Genomic DNA, 13494 nt, shown 5'->3' with positions numbered 1-13494 from the left:
ACCCCAGTCAATTTGCACAGGTGGGGGATGAGGGAGGACCAGTTGTGTAGGTTGTGTGGTGGAAAAGGAACAATGGCACACATCCTGTCAGGGTGCAAGACAGCACTGACACAGGGGAGATACAGGTGGCGTCACGATAGGGTGCTATCAGTGCTCGCAGACATCCTGGAGCAAGAGAGGAGGAAGAAGCAACCAGCCAAAACAAGACCGCTGGTCAGGACCATCGCTTTTGTGAAAGAGGGCCACAGAACGGCTTCCCACAACCAAGCCAGGCAGAATCTCCTGCAGTCAGCCCAGAGATGGGAAATGGTGGTTGACCTAGGGAGGAAACTCCACTTCCCAGAAGCAGTCCTGTCCACCACCCAAAGACCTGACACTATCATTTGGTCTCCAGAGGGGAAGAAGATCATCATGGTGGAGTTGACAGTGCCGTGGGAGGAGGGCTGTGAGGAAGCTGCAGAGAGGAAGAAAGCCAAATACCAGCAACTTGCCCAAGACTGCCGGGATAAGGGGTGGACAACATGGCTGTTGACAGTGGAAATTGGATGTCGAGGATTCCCAGCTCAATCTGCGTGGGATCTAATGACAAAGATTGGGCTGAGAGGCCACTTGAGGAAAGCAGCTGTTCGTAGACTGGGGGAAGCAGCAGAGAGAGCCTCCTGTTGGCTCTGGCACAAAAGAGAGGACACAAGCTGGAAGCCTGGAGGAGAGGGGCAGTGACCTGGCCAGTCACTGCTGACCCGCCAACTGGAGGGTGTTGTGGTTAAGGGTCGAAACACCCAGTGAAGGTTGGGGACCACCTGAAGACCTCTCTTCTAGGCCAAGGCTTCACCCATTGGGAATGGGTGTATGTTTGCATAGTAGATGTGTTATACAAATGAACATGCATTCATTCATTCAGTATTACCCAATATCTGAAATGTAATTTGTTTCTCAGAGGTGGGAAAGATTAGTCGTAACTGCACCGAGTATGGCTGGTCTGAACCTTTCCCTCACTATTTAGATGTCTGCTACTTCTACGATAACAACACGAAACCCGTAAGACCTCTTTTAACTCACACACATTTGCTCTAACCATTTAAACAGACACACACACACACACACAAGACTAACTCTCTGTCTCTTATGATTAGGACACATACTATGCTTCGGTCAAAGCTCTGTACACTGTGGGCTACAGCACATCGCTGGTGTCTCTGACCACAGCCATGGTCATTCTCTGCAGATTCAGGTGAGTCAGGTTTTTCAAAATGTGTGTACAAGATAAACAAGTTTCCATGAATGTATTTTTATGGTTGTGAATAACCAATTGAATACCAATAATATGAATTGTAAGAGAACGTGTTTTTTAAAGGTCAGGGTGCTACAGTATCTGAGGTGTCGGCACTAATAAAAATGTGTGGGATTGATTTTGGAAATGACATTAAGCCAATTTACCTGACAGCCTAGATTTCCCAACCTTTCAGTCCTGACCCCATGCAGGGTCGAGTGTAATTCAAATGGAGTTGCCTGAAATCTTTATTTTTTGATTAATAAAAAATATATTGTACATTAGAAAGATGTTTTTTTTAAAAATATTTTGCCTCTCTTTTCACAACAGGAAGCTCCACTGCACCAGGAACTTCATTCACATGAACCTGTTTGTGTCCTTCATCCTGCGGGCCATCTCTGCCTTCATCAAGGACGGCGTGCTGTATGCTCAGGAGGACAGCGACCACTGCTTTGTACACACAGTGAGTGACTACTTTATTTTGAGGCCCTGATAACACACATAATCTGTAACAACCATTATGGTTTTTGATTGTTTGATGTGTTTGATTTAAAAAAAATCAACGGGCAACATTCAGTTCACAAAGTACAATATTTCATTAGTTTACATGTGAAGCAGATAATGGAAGAACAATACATAATTCTTGTATGATCCTTTTTCTGACAAAATAATTGCTGTCAGATTTGGAAGAAGTTTGCAGATGTTTTCAGGGTTATTAGTTACTCTGTTCCATTGAGGTTTGTAAAAAGAAATCGTGAAAGTGCAGCCTCTCGTTATATAAAGAGAAGCATATGTTGTTCTTCTGTTTGAGATATAAGGAGAGCTTTGTAGACAGAGGGCTTCAAACACTTCTCCTCAAGTCTTTTCTGTTTGATTGGCACCTTTGAAGGAACTACAATCAAATGCAAATGTTTACATAAAGCAAACACGTTATTAGATGACTAATACTCCCTGATTACAGAATCAGAACAAGCTCTTAGCCTTTGTCTGCTAACTACACATTGCTCACTCTTGTTAAGCAGCCATGATAAATAAACCTAATTAGGTACGCTAATGGCTTCAGCAAGGCCAGTGGAAATCTTCTACTAGAAGCTATTAACATATCAAAGGATACTTTTGCTTTTCTGTCAAAACTGCTGCTTTACTGTTGTTGCTATGGCGATCACAGGTCAGCATTGTGTCATTGTGGTACTGGGAATCAGATCTGTGCTGTAATTGGTTGAGCCCATTTCAAATATGGACTCTTTCATGAAGATGTCATTTGATTACACTTCAGCTGACATGTATATGTGCATCTTTGCTGCGGACTGTGAAATCATGTTGAAGCTACACATTCAGTAACTATTAAATGCTGCTTACATCCAGGCAGTAGAGCATTGAGAGCAAGGCCATTAACTGTATCTACAGCCCCAGCTAGAGACAGGTGGTCAGTTATAGTATAGACATAACATATAACAAGCATTGTGGGCCTACATTAATGAAAATACTTTTAGACTTAAGACAGAATTACTGGATGCTTAAACTAATTGTCTTAACAATTAGTTTAAGCATCCAGTAATTCTGGTGCTGACTTTAATCATGTGGTCGTCTAATCACGCACACATCCCTATTTTTTTACATTCTGAAGCTGCAACAGAATGCTTTATATGTGGATTTTTAAAAATAGACATATTCAGATATACCTTTTTTTGTTTCTATGTAAAATGCTAGGAATCCCAGTTTCCAACATCAGCAATCCAGGCATGAAGTTACTCAAATGAAATAGATGTTTCCCTGTCCTTGCTCTAATAATGCCCCCCACCCCCTGTGTGTCCTCACTGTGCAGGTCGCATGTAAAGCCGTGATGGTTTTCCTCCATTACTGCGTAATGTCCAACTACTTCTGGCTGTTCATCGAGGGTTTGTATCTCTTCACGCTACTGGTGGAGACATTCTTTCCTGAGAGACGCTACTTCTACTGGTACACCATTGTTGGATGGGGTGAGTATGAGGATCAGGTTAACGGACTTGTATTTGTTATTTGTATTGATAGATTCAGTCAAAATAGACTTGCAAATACAGAAATAGAAAAACGTTTCGCTTACAGTGTTTGCATTGTTGCAATGAAAATATGTCAATTACTGAAATTACCTATATCTATAAACAATTGTTTCGGCGAACCAAAGTGCGAAAGTCAAATAAAAAAATAAAATCCTGAATAACTGAATATTAAATCATCATTTGCAATAGATTAGGGTATTGACTGTTACTATTTTATTACAGGAACTCCAACCATCTGCGTCACTGTCTGGGCAGTTCTGAGGCTCCACTTTCGTGACACTGGGTACAACATCTTTCTCAACTTTAGATAGAATTTCATTAAGTGGTAGAAAGTGTGCATCTTTAACTAAATAACATTGTTAAGCAAAGAACCCCCTTAGAGATTGTCCCAGCACTTAATGAGTTTTGCTGAGATTCTTGCCTCCAAACATAGCCTTTATAATTTCTTATGCAAAAACAAAATGGTGCTTTAAAGTGAGAGCTAGCATTTAAGCTTTTTCTGGAGGTCAACACTAGTCAAAGTAACCTTTTCTTCTTTTAGCCTGTTCCCTTGTTCAACACAATTATCCAGCCCCCTTACTCTGCAAAAAGATACTTGATGGTGCTATGTATAGCAGAGTGCAGAGATGAAATAAAGCAGAGCAAGTTGAATGATTACTGAATCTCACTGTTTCTCTCCCCCTCCTCCTCCTCCTCCTCCTACTTCTCCAGGTGCTGGGATACAAATGAGAACACTGCCCTCTGGTGGGTGATCAAAGGACCAGTCGTTGCCTCCATTATGGTATGACAACATTATTAATTCTTTTTCTCTTTCCCAGTAATTTTATCCTGTTTTAATCCTGGTTTTTTTCTCCAAACTGCTCACTACTTGTTTGATCCATGTGTTGATTTCCTCAGATCAATTTTGTCCTCTTCATTGGAATAATAATCATCCTGGTGCAGAAGCTGCAGTCGCCTGATATCGGAGGGAATGAATCCAGCATTTACCTGTAAGATACAACGAGCAAATTCACAAACAATTGTCATGCACATCTTCTGAAAACAGAAACTTATTTCCATCTGTTTGTTTTAAATACAAATTCTTATTATATTTGAATTGTATATAAAGAACAGGTAGACTGGTTAGAAGGGTTTGGGTCTTTATGGGCTTTGTTGATGATTAGAAAGATATAGAATAACACCAGCTTTGTCTTCTAATCAGCTGCTTAAAAAAACGACCTCAAACTTGATAAATCTAGAACTTGCATAAAGGTGTCATGTGTAATTGAATTGCCTTGTAGACTTAATTGTCTTATTCCAAATTTATATCAGGAAACCTCTGATGTATTTTTTTAGACACTTATCAGAATAAATGTTTAAATTTGTGCTACCTGTTGGCAGGAAGCTTGAGCCTCCTCATTATGGAGCTGTACTGTAGCCAGCCATCACTCCTGTTCAGCTCCCACAGGAAGGCGTCTTTTGAGGCCCTGAAGATAATGTCATTCTCATCTGTTGCTTAGACCTGTGTGTGCGTGACCAAGTGTGAATGTGTGTGTGTGTGCGTAGTGTGAGCCTGTGTGTCTGTGTCCCTAAAGACATTGTCTTTGTTGTATTGTTGTGTTGTCTTTGTGCTGTGTAGCAGCTGTGCTCAGAAATGCTTCAGTGAGCCCACACAGGCTGTTCAGCATTCGTGCAGGATGTCAGAGTTATCCACCATCACACTGTAAGTGTGTGTGTGTGTGTCTGTGTGTGTGTGTGTGTGTTTGTCCGTCAACATGTGTTTGTCTATTTGTCTTGTGTAAACTGTGTGTGTGTGTTTGTGTGAGTTTTGCGCCAGTGGTTCTTAATTTTCAAAGGCCTGGACTCCCACATGCGCATATAGTTTTCTTCTTTTGAGGACCCTTGTGAACATCCTCTTATTCTTATAACAAACACTCACACACAGGCTACTTGCCCCCTTAAAGTAAAATGAATATTTACACTAAGTCTTAACCCTCATACAGCAATACTAGACATACAAGAGGACATAAATGCAAGCACACACATTGAATTCTCTGCCTGAATTTTTTTCAGCATCTCCTCCGAACTGTTTTATGTTTTGTTGTCTCTTTGAGGACCTCTGCAGGTCACTAAACTGTACTGTTAAACAACACTGTGTTGCATGCTTGTCTTCCTTTTTTGAAGTTTTATTTGTCATGTTTCCATTTCTTTCTTGTAAATGAGAAACCAAATTTAGGTTGCTTGAATCAATAAAACATTGTATGAAGGACTATTTTAGATTACACATGCTGACTGCTGTGTGCCTTGTCTTACATTTACAATTAAATTAACTCAGATTGGTTTTACTAAATCTTGTTTTTGTTCAGTCAGATAAGACACTACATTTTAGTATTTTTTACAATCAATCCTATAAAAGACTTATCCACACCTCCTGATTTTCCTACATTTACTACAACAGACTTTAAAATGTGTAACAAATTAATAGTTTACATTGTGACTATGGTTCTGTTATACCCTTAAAGGGACAGGCACTTTTTTTTTTTTTAACAAACAGTATCACACAGGAGTATTTAATTTCTGATTTCCAGCTACGGGCTAACAAATCGTCAGTGAGCATTGGCGAGATGAGAAATGTTAAATTGACTCAACATGATCTATCTAAATGATGATGAAGAGGCTATTTGTAAACTTGATGGAGTTGTTAAGAAAAAATAGTCTGGATTTATTGACGTGGGAATACTTGCTAGTGAGCTGATAATATTTTTTGGTTTTTGGTCTATTGTAAAAAAAACAAAAAAAAACTGTCTCCAGTATGATCTTGACATGTGAATACTCATTTTTCATTCATGTCTTTTATAAACATTAATAGCTGAAAGTCTGTCCTCCAACAGTACTCAGAAAATGTGTCATAACATTGCATCAGTGGCTCTGTTCTTGCATCACACCCAGCTGACCAGGCCTCTTTATACAGCACTTTGATTTGCAGTTGACTTCCAGTTCAGCATTTAACTTTGTGTGTGTGTGTGTGTGTGTGTGTGTGTGTACTGTATAGGCGTCTGGCGCGCTCCACCCTCCTGCTCATCCCCCTGTTTGGTATTCACTACACTGTGTTCGCCTTCCCACCTGAAGACGTCAGCAAGAGGGAGAGACTGGTCTTTGAACTGGGACTTGGATCCTTCCAGGTATGTTTTAAAAACTCCTGAAGACCCTCAAATTTGTGTAAGTAAACACAATTAGGCCTACCCAGTGCAAGACTGGGTATATATGAGCCTAACTTTCTTCCACACCATAACAAGCAACCACGTGCTACTCACTTCAAGTTGAGTTTTCGTTTATATTGTATTTCATTCATATGTAGGTACACAGTGAGAGGGGCTGATGTTCCTCTAGGACCATGATGCTGCAATAGATATAGCATGAAGTTGAATGTTGAGACAACACAGTTAAAGTGGTAATGAAAACAAAGTGGTAAAGAACCAGTTAAAGTGACCTAAGAGTGCCAGAGGTTGTTTTTAAACAGGCCAACATGGGCTGATCTATCAGTACCTGTATGTCTAGGTTTGCAGTCACCCAGGTCGTGATACATCCCAAAGCTTGATTCAAAGGCCGCTGGAGGTCAACCACCAAGTCTAGTTGCTTTTGGATCAAGTTTGGAATTTACATTATACACGTATAAAAGCATTACTATGTATTCCACTAGGTGTTCAAGGAGCGCAATTGGTATTTGATGTTTTATTTGATGAAATAGATTAGCTCAACCTAGCTTTTGACTGACCCACATGTTTTCTCATAGCAGGAGAAATTACAAACCACTGACATCAACGTTTAGTAAAAAAACCCCAGAAAGTTAAGATAAGAGTTCAGTAGATAGATATTGTGCTTCCAACACATAAGCCTAAAACAGTATTATGGCTTGCTGGGTAAGCATTGCTCCAAAAAAAATCTACCTGTCTGTCAACATATTCTGTCTTTTCCATCTCAGATCAGAAAAAGGTTTATATCCTAGTTCAGCAAAACTGTAAATGACTTGCAAGCTAGTTCACACAGTCATCTGAAGTTGCACTGATTTCACACTTGGCATGTGTCCTCATCCACAGCCACCTGACATGACTTCACCTCTGTCAATTTAAGCTGCAAGGTCTATGGTTTGCTCTTTCATTGGCAGCTCTTACATGCTCGAACACTGCACTCTCAATCAGCCCCACACCATCATCCTCCTGTAGGCTGAGGGGTTAAACAGATTATCCCATCACTCCTCAAGTTTCAGCATGTAAAATAAAACATGTGAGTAGGGCGAGATGCAAAACACAAACTATGTTCTGCTGCTGCAATAAATACTTGTTTTATTGCAGCACAAAATTAACTCAAACTAATTATCTGTGTCACATGGAGAGAAGTGACACACTCTTTTCCGCCTATTTTTTTTCTGGACGAATTTGAAGAACATTCATGCTTTTGTCATTAAACACTGATTCCAGTAAACAAAACAAAAGGGCTCACGTGTTACTACTTGAGCCTTTGCTGATAAGAATGCCAATCTTTTTAAAATGACATTTCCATCTCAACCTGATTTCTCTTTTCATTTACCTCTGTTCTCCCCCGCAGGGCTTCGTTGTAGCTGTCCTCTACTGTTTCCTCAATGGAGAGGTAAGCTTCTGTCTCGGTACCTACTATACAACCTTAATTTTCATCAGGTTTTTCTAACACATATTAGGGAATGTTCTTAGAGCATTTTGGACATCTCAATGTGTGTTTTGATAGTTACCAAATTTGGTTCTTATTCTTCAAAATACATCAAGTTATGTTCTATAGTATACTACAAGTGGTACTGATCATCAGTGTTTAATAATGCATTTCTAAAAAAAATCAAATACAACTTTCACACATCCAGCATAGCTTATGTCATATGAACATTTGGTAAATTAAACTATATATATATAAAACATTTTAAACTTTTAATTATTTTCTTAAATGTGTGTTCTTCACCTCAAAATTTTAATTTTCTTTAAGTCCCATTTTTTGGCCTAGTTTTAAATTAAGTTTCTGTAGTTTTGAAACAGAGTTTAAAATATTAAGTCATCAATATAATAGGCAGATAAAGATTAATCAATATAACGTCAGCGTTCTGTACCTTTTTGATGAAGCTAGTGCAGCCTTAAGTTCATTAAAAATGACCTTGTGAAGTTTCTCCCTGAAGGTGCAGTCAGAGATCAAGAGGAAATGGCGCAGCTGGACGGTGAACCGATACTTTGCTGTCGACCTGAAGCAGCAAAGGCACCCTTCACTGGCCAGCAGCGGAGTGAACGGCGGGACTCAGCTGTCGATCCTAAGCAAGAGCAGCTCCCAGATCCGCATGTCGAGCCCACTGGCGGAGAACGCCAACATCAGCCTGCCCACCTGAACGTCTGACCGGCAGGAGTCGATTCAAGGTGCCGTTTCCACTAAATGTACACCCAGACCAACCAGAGCAGACCAAAGTGACCCCTCACAACTCTTAGTTTGAAGTTCATCAAATGGGGTATCTCTGAAAGCAGCACTGGAGATTCATTGCAAGAGCATAGATGACCTTCATAACTGAGTCTCTTAATATCAAATATAATATTAACCTTAATTATGTTACATTTCTATGATTGATGATGCACTTAACGTTTTTCCGAACAAATTAAAATTCATTCATTGATTAAAAAAAACAACTAAAAATTCCATTCTTACAGATAAAAGTCTATAATCAGCCCCTGCTGTTGTTTGCTGTTTTATTAATAAAGAGTTGGTGCCAAAATAAAGTACTAGTTGTTGAAAAGAAAATTCAAACAATAAATGTAGGGGTCAGATTTGGTTGTTGCTTTGTGAAGTAAATGTGCTTCAAAGTGCCAAACAGGTTCCCTGACTGGATCTGATCTTAGAAAAGGCCAGAGTTCAGGAACAGCCACACGTTCGCCTTGCTTGTACAAATGCTCATTGTTTAAATGTTTCATCTTGAATTTAAACCTTTTTCTACAATCAGCCGTAAGTACAGAGTATGTCAAAAGATATATTGAAGAAAAACAATACAACTCATGGACTTTGTAAATAGTTTTTTTGTGTCTGAATCAAAGTTTTCTTTGACATAATGCAGTATTGTAATGACCTTTTGAAACGAAAGGAACTGGAGCCCAAATCTGTAGACTTCATCATTAATACAGAGGACGGATGAGATCCTGCCCTAAAATATTTACCTGTATTGTATTTGAAAAATACACACACACACACACACACACACAGTATTATCTGATTTAGAACAAAGTGCCAAAATGAATGAAGGGGCGGTGATATTTCATTCACAACAATGTAGGCATAATGAACAACATTTTGTGCTCCATAAATTGTTCTTATATTTTGAGTCATTAATTTAAAAGATATATTTATCTGACTTCTTTGAATATTCAAGGTAAACCATCTGAAGTGATCATAGTTGATGACACTTTAGTCTCTTTAAAAGTTCATTAAAATAGAAAGGAGTTACCGTAGGAACTACTGCTGAAGAGAATCGCAGAGTACAAAAAGGATTATTAAAGTGGGATTTAAAAGAATTGATCTACACTCTGAACTTAACATTTCTGGCAACTTATGCCAGTGTACAGCCTTCAAATACGCTACAGCAGCTTTTTACAGCTGACTCTCACAGACTTGTCAGTGATAATCTTACAGACTGTGAATTGTAACATAAATGTGCCATTTACCAAATGCTTTTATTCTGAGCTTCTCATCGTGCCATGGATTTATATGTACAGTATTTTATTATAGGCAATGAGAATCAAACCCTCCACAACCTATTTCCTCTGAGTCCCAAATCATCTTGCAATATTAGTTTGTTTTTTATGTAAAACCTTTCATTTCAACATTTCTCATATTCCAAAGTGCCTCGTCAGTCACAAATAGCTCTCACTTTTATTTACAGGAGAATAAACAGATATTGCAAACGTTTAGGCAGAGTAATTTTTCCTGCAAATAATGTACAGAGACATATACCGGTAATTTAGTGTTGGTCACTGTGCAAAATGTTTCAATTTGTATTGTTCTTCTTCAAAAAAAGAAGTATTTATTTTGGTTATTTATTGATTAAATTCAGCATTTTCTCCTTTTATATAACCTACATATTAACCTCAGAGCTCTATTGTGTTCTTTTATTTTCAATCCTGCTGGATTTTAAACACGTCTAAAGGTATAACCACACAGTTACTGCTTTATTTATTCTCTTGGTTGCAACTATCACTCATTCAATATAACTGAAAGTGTATTAGAATTAGGCACTGACATCTAACACAAGGGCCGCTTCAAGTTGCTACAGTCCTAACAAGATGCTTTAATATGACAGCTCTTGACAATCACAGTGTTGCCAATTCCTTGTTTTTCTTTTACTTTGTGCACAATCAAGCTGACAAACAAAAACTGTGCAGATGGTCAAATTCATAATTAGATGAATTGTACAGAACGATAAATCCACAGTAATCACTCAAGATGCTTTTCACTTTTTATCTGTGTAGATAACATGAATGTAGTATCGTTAAACGATGAATTGATGATGATATTGTTGAACAGACATGGATGTAAATTTATTTTACATAATCCAGTGATATGTGTATTTACTTAATGTGCCGTATTCATGCTTTCCTATGTGTCATTTATTGTACCTGTGATGTATGATTTCATCACATTGAGTGATATTGTCCTTTTTTGCCATAACTGGATTTAGCTCCTTTTTGGCACAATGTCTCATTACTAATATAAAAAGAGAAAAAAAGACATACACACAAACGGGAAATTGCAGTCCAAAGCTGCAGAGGAAATTATGAGAGATAAAACACAGATACAACCTCTAAAAAGAAAGACTAGGAGATGTGTTGTTTGTAGCATCTGTTGGGCTGCTTTTGGTAAAAACTGTGTGTGACTGTGAGACAAGACACCTATCAAGGGGAACTAGAGCTAGAGGTAGAGTAATGATTATTTTTTTAATTGGGAAGAGTTCAGGGGTGGAACAACTGTGACAGATAAAACACAAAGTCCGTACGAGAGTGTGATAAAAACCACTCTGCTGGTGCTGCTTACGTGTTCTATCACCAGCCGTCACTCTGAGTCTGAATCAGCTCAGATGGAAACGACCATGTCTCAAAGCTGTTACTGTGTTTGAAAAGAAGAGTCCAAAACTCCTCACTTGACTGTGTATTTGCTGTTTATATATGTCTACCACAAGGTGGCAGTGAAGTGTTACAATTTTGTTCAATAGTTTGATTTTTTTTTTTTTTTTAGCAAAAAAAGGGAAGTGTGACTGGCATTGGTTTGCTTTTTGAGCCTTTTGTTTTGGGGTTAAATAGAGGTAGGGTGGGGCATTGAGACAATTATATGCCACATGCACATTACTCCTCATATGTTCTTTTAATTTCACACATAGGCCTAAATAATAAACCATCCTTAAATGAATATTTTCTAAATTAGGCCTGATGCATAACATTGCCAGTTGGGGATTTTAATTATTTCACTTTCAAACCCTGAATTAATTATGGGCTCCTATTTTGGAAACAGATTTGAGTCTTTGAATTTTAACACAAACAAACTGATATCTATCTGAGCTGACTATTGAAAGAGGCCATTCTGGCTTGTAAATTATCCTCTCTCAGAGTTGTGTGCTTTTCAGGAACACATTTGAGTTGTTTTATTTTTGAAAAAGAATGTGTCACAAAAAAAGCAATGGACATGTATTCCTATAGCAGTAGTCTGATATTTTGCAAGCATGTCCATTCACTTCTCCTACTCAAAGTTGGATGAAACGCCTGAGCCTACATGGCACAGGAATAATTATTAAGCTATAAACTGTCTAATTCAGCAAAGCACAAAGACTTGAAGCACTGGTAAGCAGCTAGCCAGGCTCTAAATGTAAACCCTGATGAAGCTAATTAATATCTTTATAACACGTCCATCTTTTTACACATTGTCTTTATACAGACCAATTAAACCAATAAAAGTTTGAAAAATATGAATTTGTTGGTAAAATCTTACAGCTTACTGATACAGAAGAAAAACTGGCTATGTGTTTAAGTTTGCTCATTTTATTAGCTTGCTGTGCCTACAAAGCTACATGATGAAACATAAAGCTAGCCTAAAAATTAAAGCTACAATTTAGCTAGCAATGCGTTACCACTTATCTAAACAATAAAAAGCTAGCCAGTAGATGTAAGACAAACGATAGCTAGCTTGACCTCTAGCTAGCTGAAAACTGTACATGACACCCTGCCCCCCTATGTTTAAAAATGTTGACATTAATGTTCTTATCCAACTCTGAGCAAGAAAATTGCCTTTGGTATGTCACAAAATGTCAGACTAGTCCTTTTGAATTTAACTATATTTGATGTGGCATGCCCCTGTGTTTAAATGCCTTTCTCTGGAGGTTATGCGTGTTGAGCCAGTTTTATCAAGTGTTGAGCATATGTGTGAGTTTGATTGCCAACACATTATTGAATGTACAGATGTTGCTCAGCTGCTCTTAAATGTCGCCTGCTATCAATTTGCCATAGTGTACAAATGATGTCTTTCCTTGATACAGTTCTCTGTATATTTTTGGCACACAGGTAGACCTCTTGACAAAACCTGTACTGTTCGTGATTGTGCTTTTGTATGTTTCTGTTCATGTAGCCTCACTGTTTTCAGAGTGCGAGTTTGTGTGAATGTGTGAGAGAGTTAAAGCTGTATGCATGTGTATGTTATGACGAGCATTCATGAGGATATAAGTAACTTAACTGTCAAAAGATTATCTATACTGTAAACCTTCATCTACATTACGTTTTACCTGTGACAGTGGTTTACTTGTGCAACATGTGTTCTGGTGTCCAACATTCATGTCCCAAGTTGTGCAAATTTGACTGCAAAATAAATCTATCTGTGGTATTTTGTTGCATTTGGTGGTCAAATTTTTTTCTGCTCTGCTTTCTCATACATTGAGGTATTACACAGCGGGTTATAAAGGGTTATGTTGGTTGATCAAAACCCAAAACTTCAATGAATGTTACACTGAAGTAGAGATAGAAAAAAACCCAAAACGATTTATGTAAAAATATAGATTCTTCTAAAATTTAAAATCGATTCCTAAGTTAGCTAATCAGCCACTCCCTTCTAACTGCTAAAAATAGCTGTTTTACTCTGTAGATCCTGAAATATACTACGGTAATTCATAAA

At 38.2% G+C, this 13494-nt stretch overlaps 1 protein-coding gene across 8 annotated transcripts in view; it reads left to right on the top strand.

The window, feature by feature from the left end:
• The window catches only part of adcyap1r1a (adenylate cyclase activating polypeptide 1a (pituitary) receptor type I), a 35604-nt gene extending 25041 nt beyond the window's left edge, over positions 1-10563 (top strand). For 5 of the 8 annotated variants that reach the window (XM_079347986.1, XM_079347985.1, XM_079347983.1 and 2 more), the window contains 11 exons: positions 938-1038; positions 1134-1231; positions 1601-1733; positions 3096-3249; positions 3532-3592; positions 4021-4090; positions 4207-4298; positions 4928-5011; positions 6341-6470; positions 7894-7935; positions 8473-10563. In XM_079347986.1, coding sequence (XP_079204112.1) covers positions 938-1038; positions 1134-1231; positions 1601-1733; positions 3096-3249; positions 3532-3592; positions 4021-4090; positions 4207-4298; positions 4928-5011; positions 6341-6470; positions 7894-7935; positions 8473-8697 — 1190 coding nt within the window. In that variant the 3' untranslated portion in view covers positions 8698-10563. The remainder of the gene's footprint in view (positions 1-937; positions 1039-1133; positions 1232-1600; positions 1734-3095; positions 3250-3531; positions 3593-4020; positions 4091-4206; positions 4299-4927; positions 5012-6340; positions 6471-7893; positions 7936-8472) is intronic. The other 3 variants (XM_079347988.1, XM_079347989.1, XM_079347990.1) reach the window with 3 other exon arrangements.
• Positions 10564-13494: the final 2931 nt, after the last annotated feature.

The sequence above is a fragment of the Symphodus melops genome (genome assembly GCF_947650265.1).
Source record: "Symphodus melops genome assembly, chromosome: 7".
Classification (NCBI taxonomy): Eukaryota; Metazoa; Chordata; class Actinopteri; order Labriformes; family Labridae; genus Symphodus; species Symphodus melops.
This window is presented reverse-complemented; position numbering and strand designations above follow the sequence as displayed.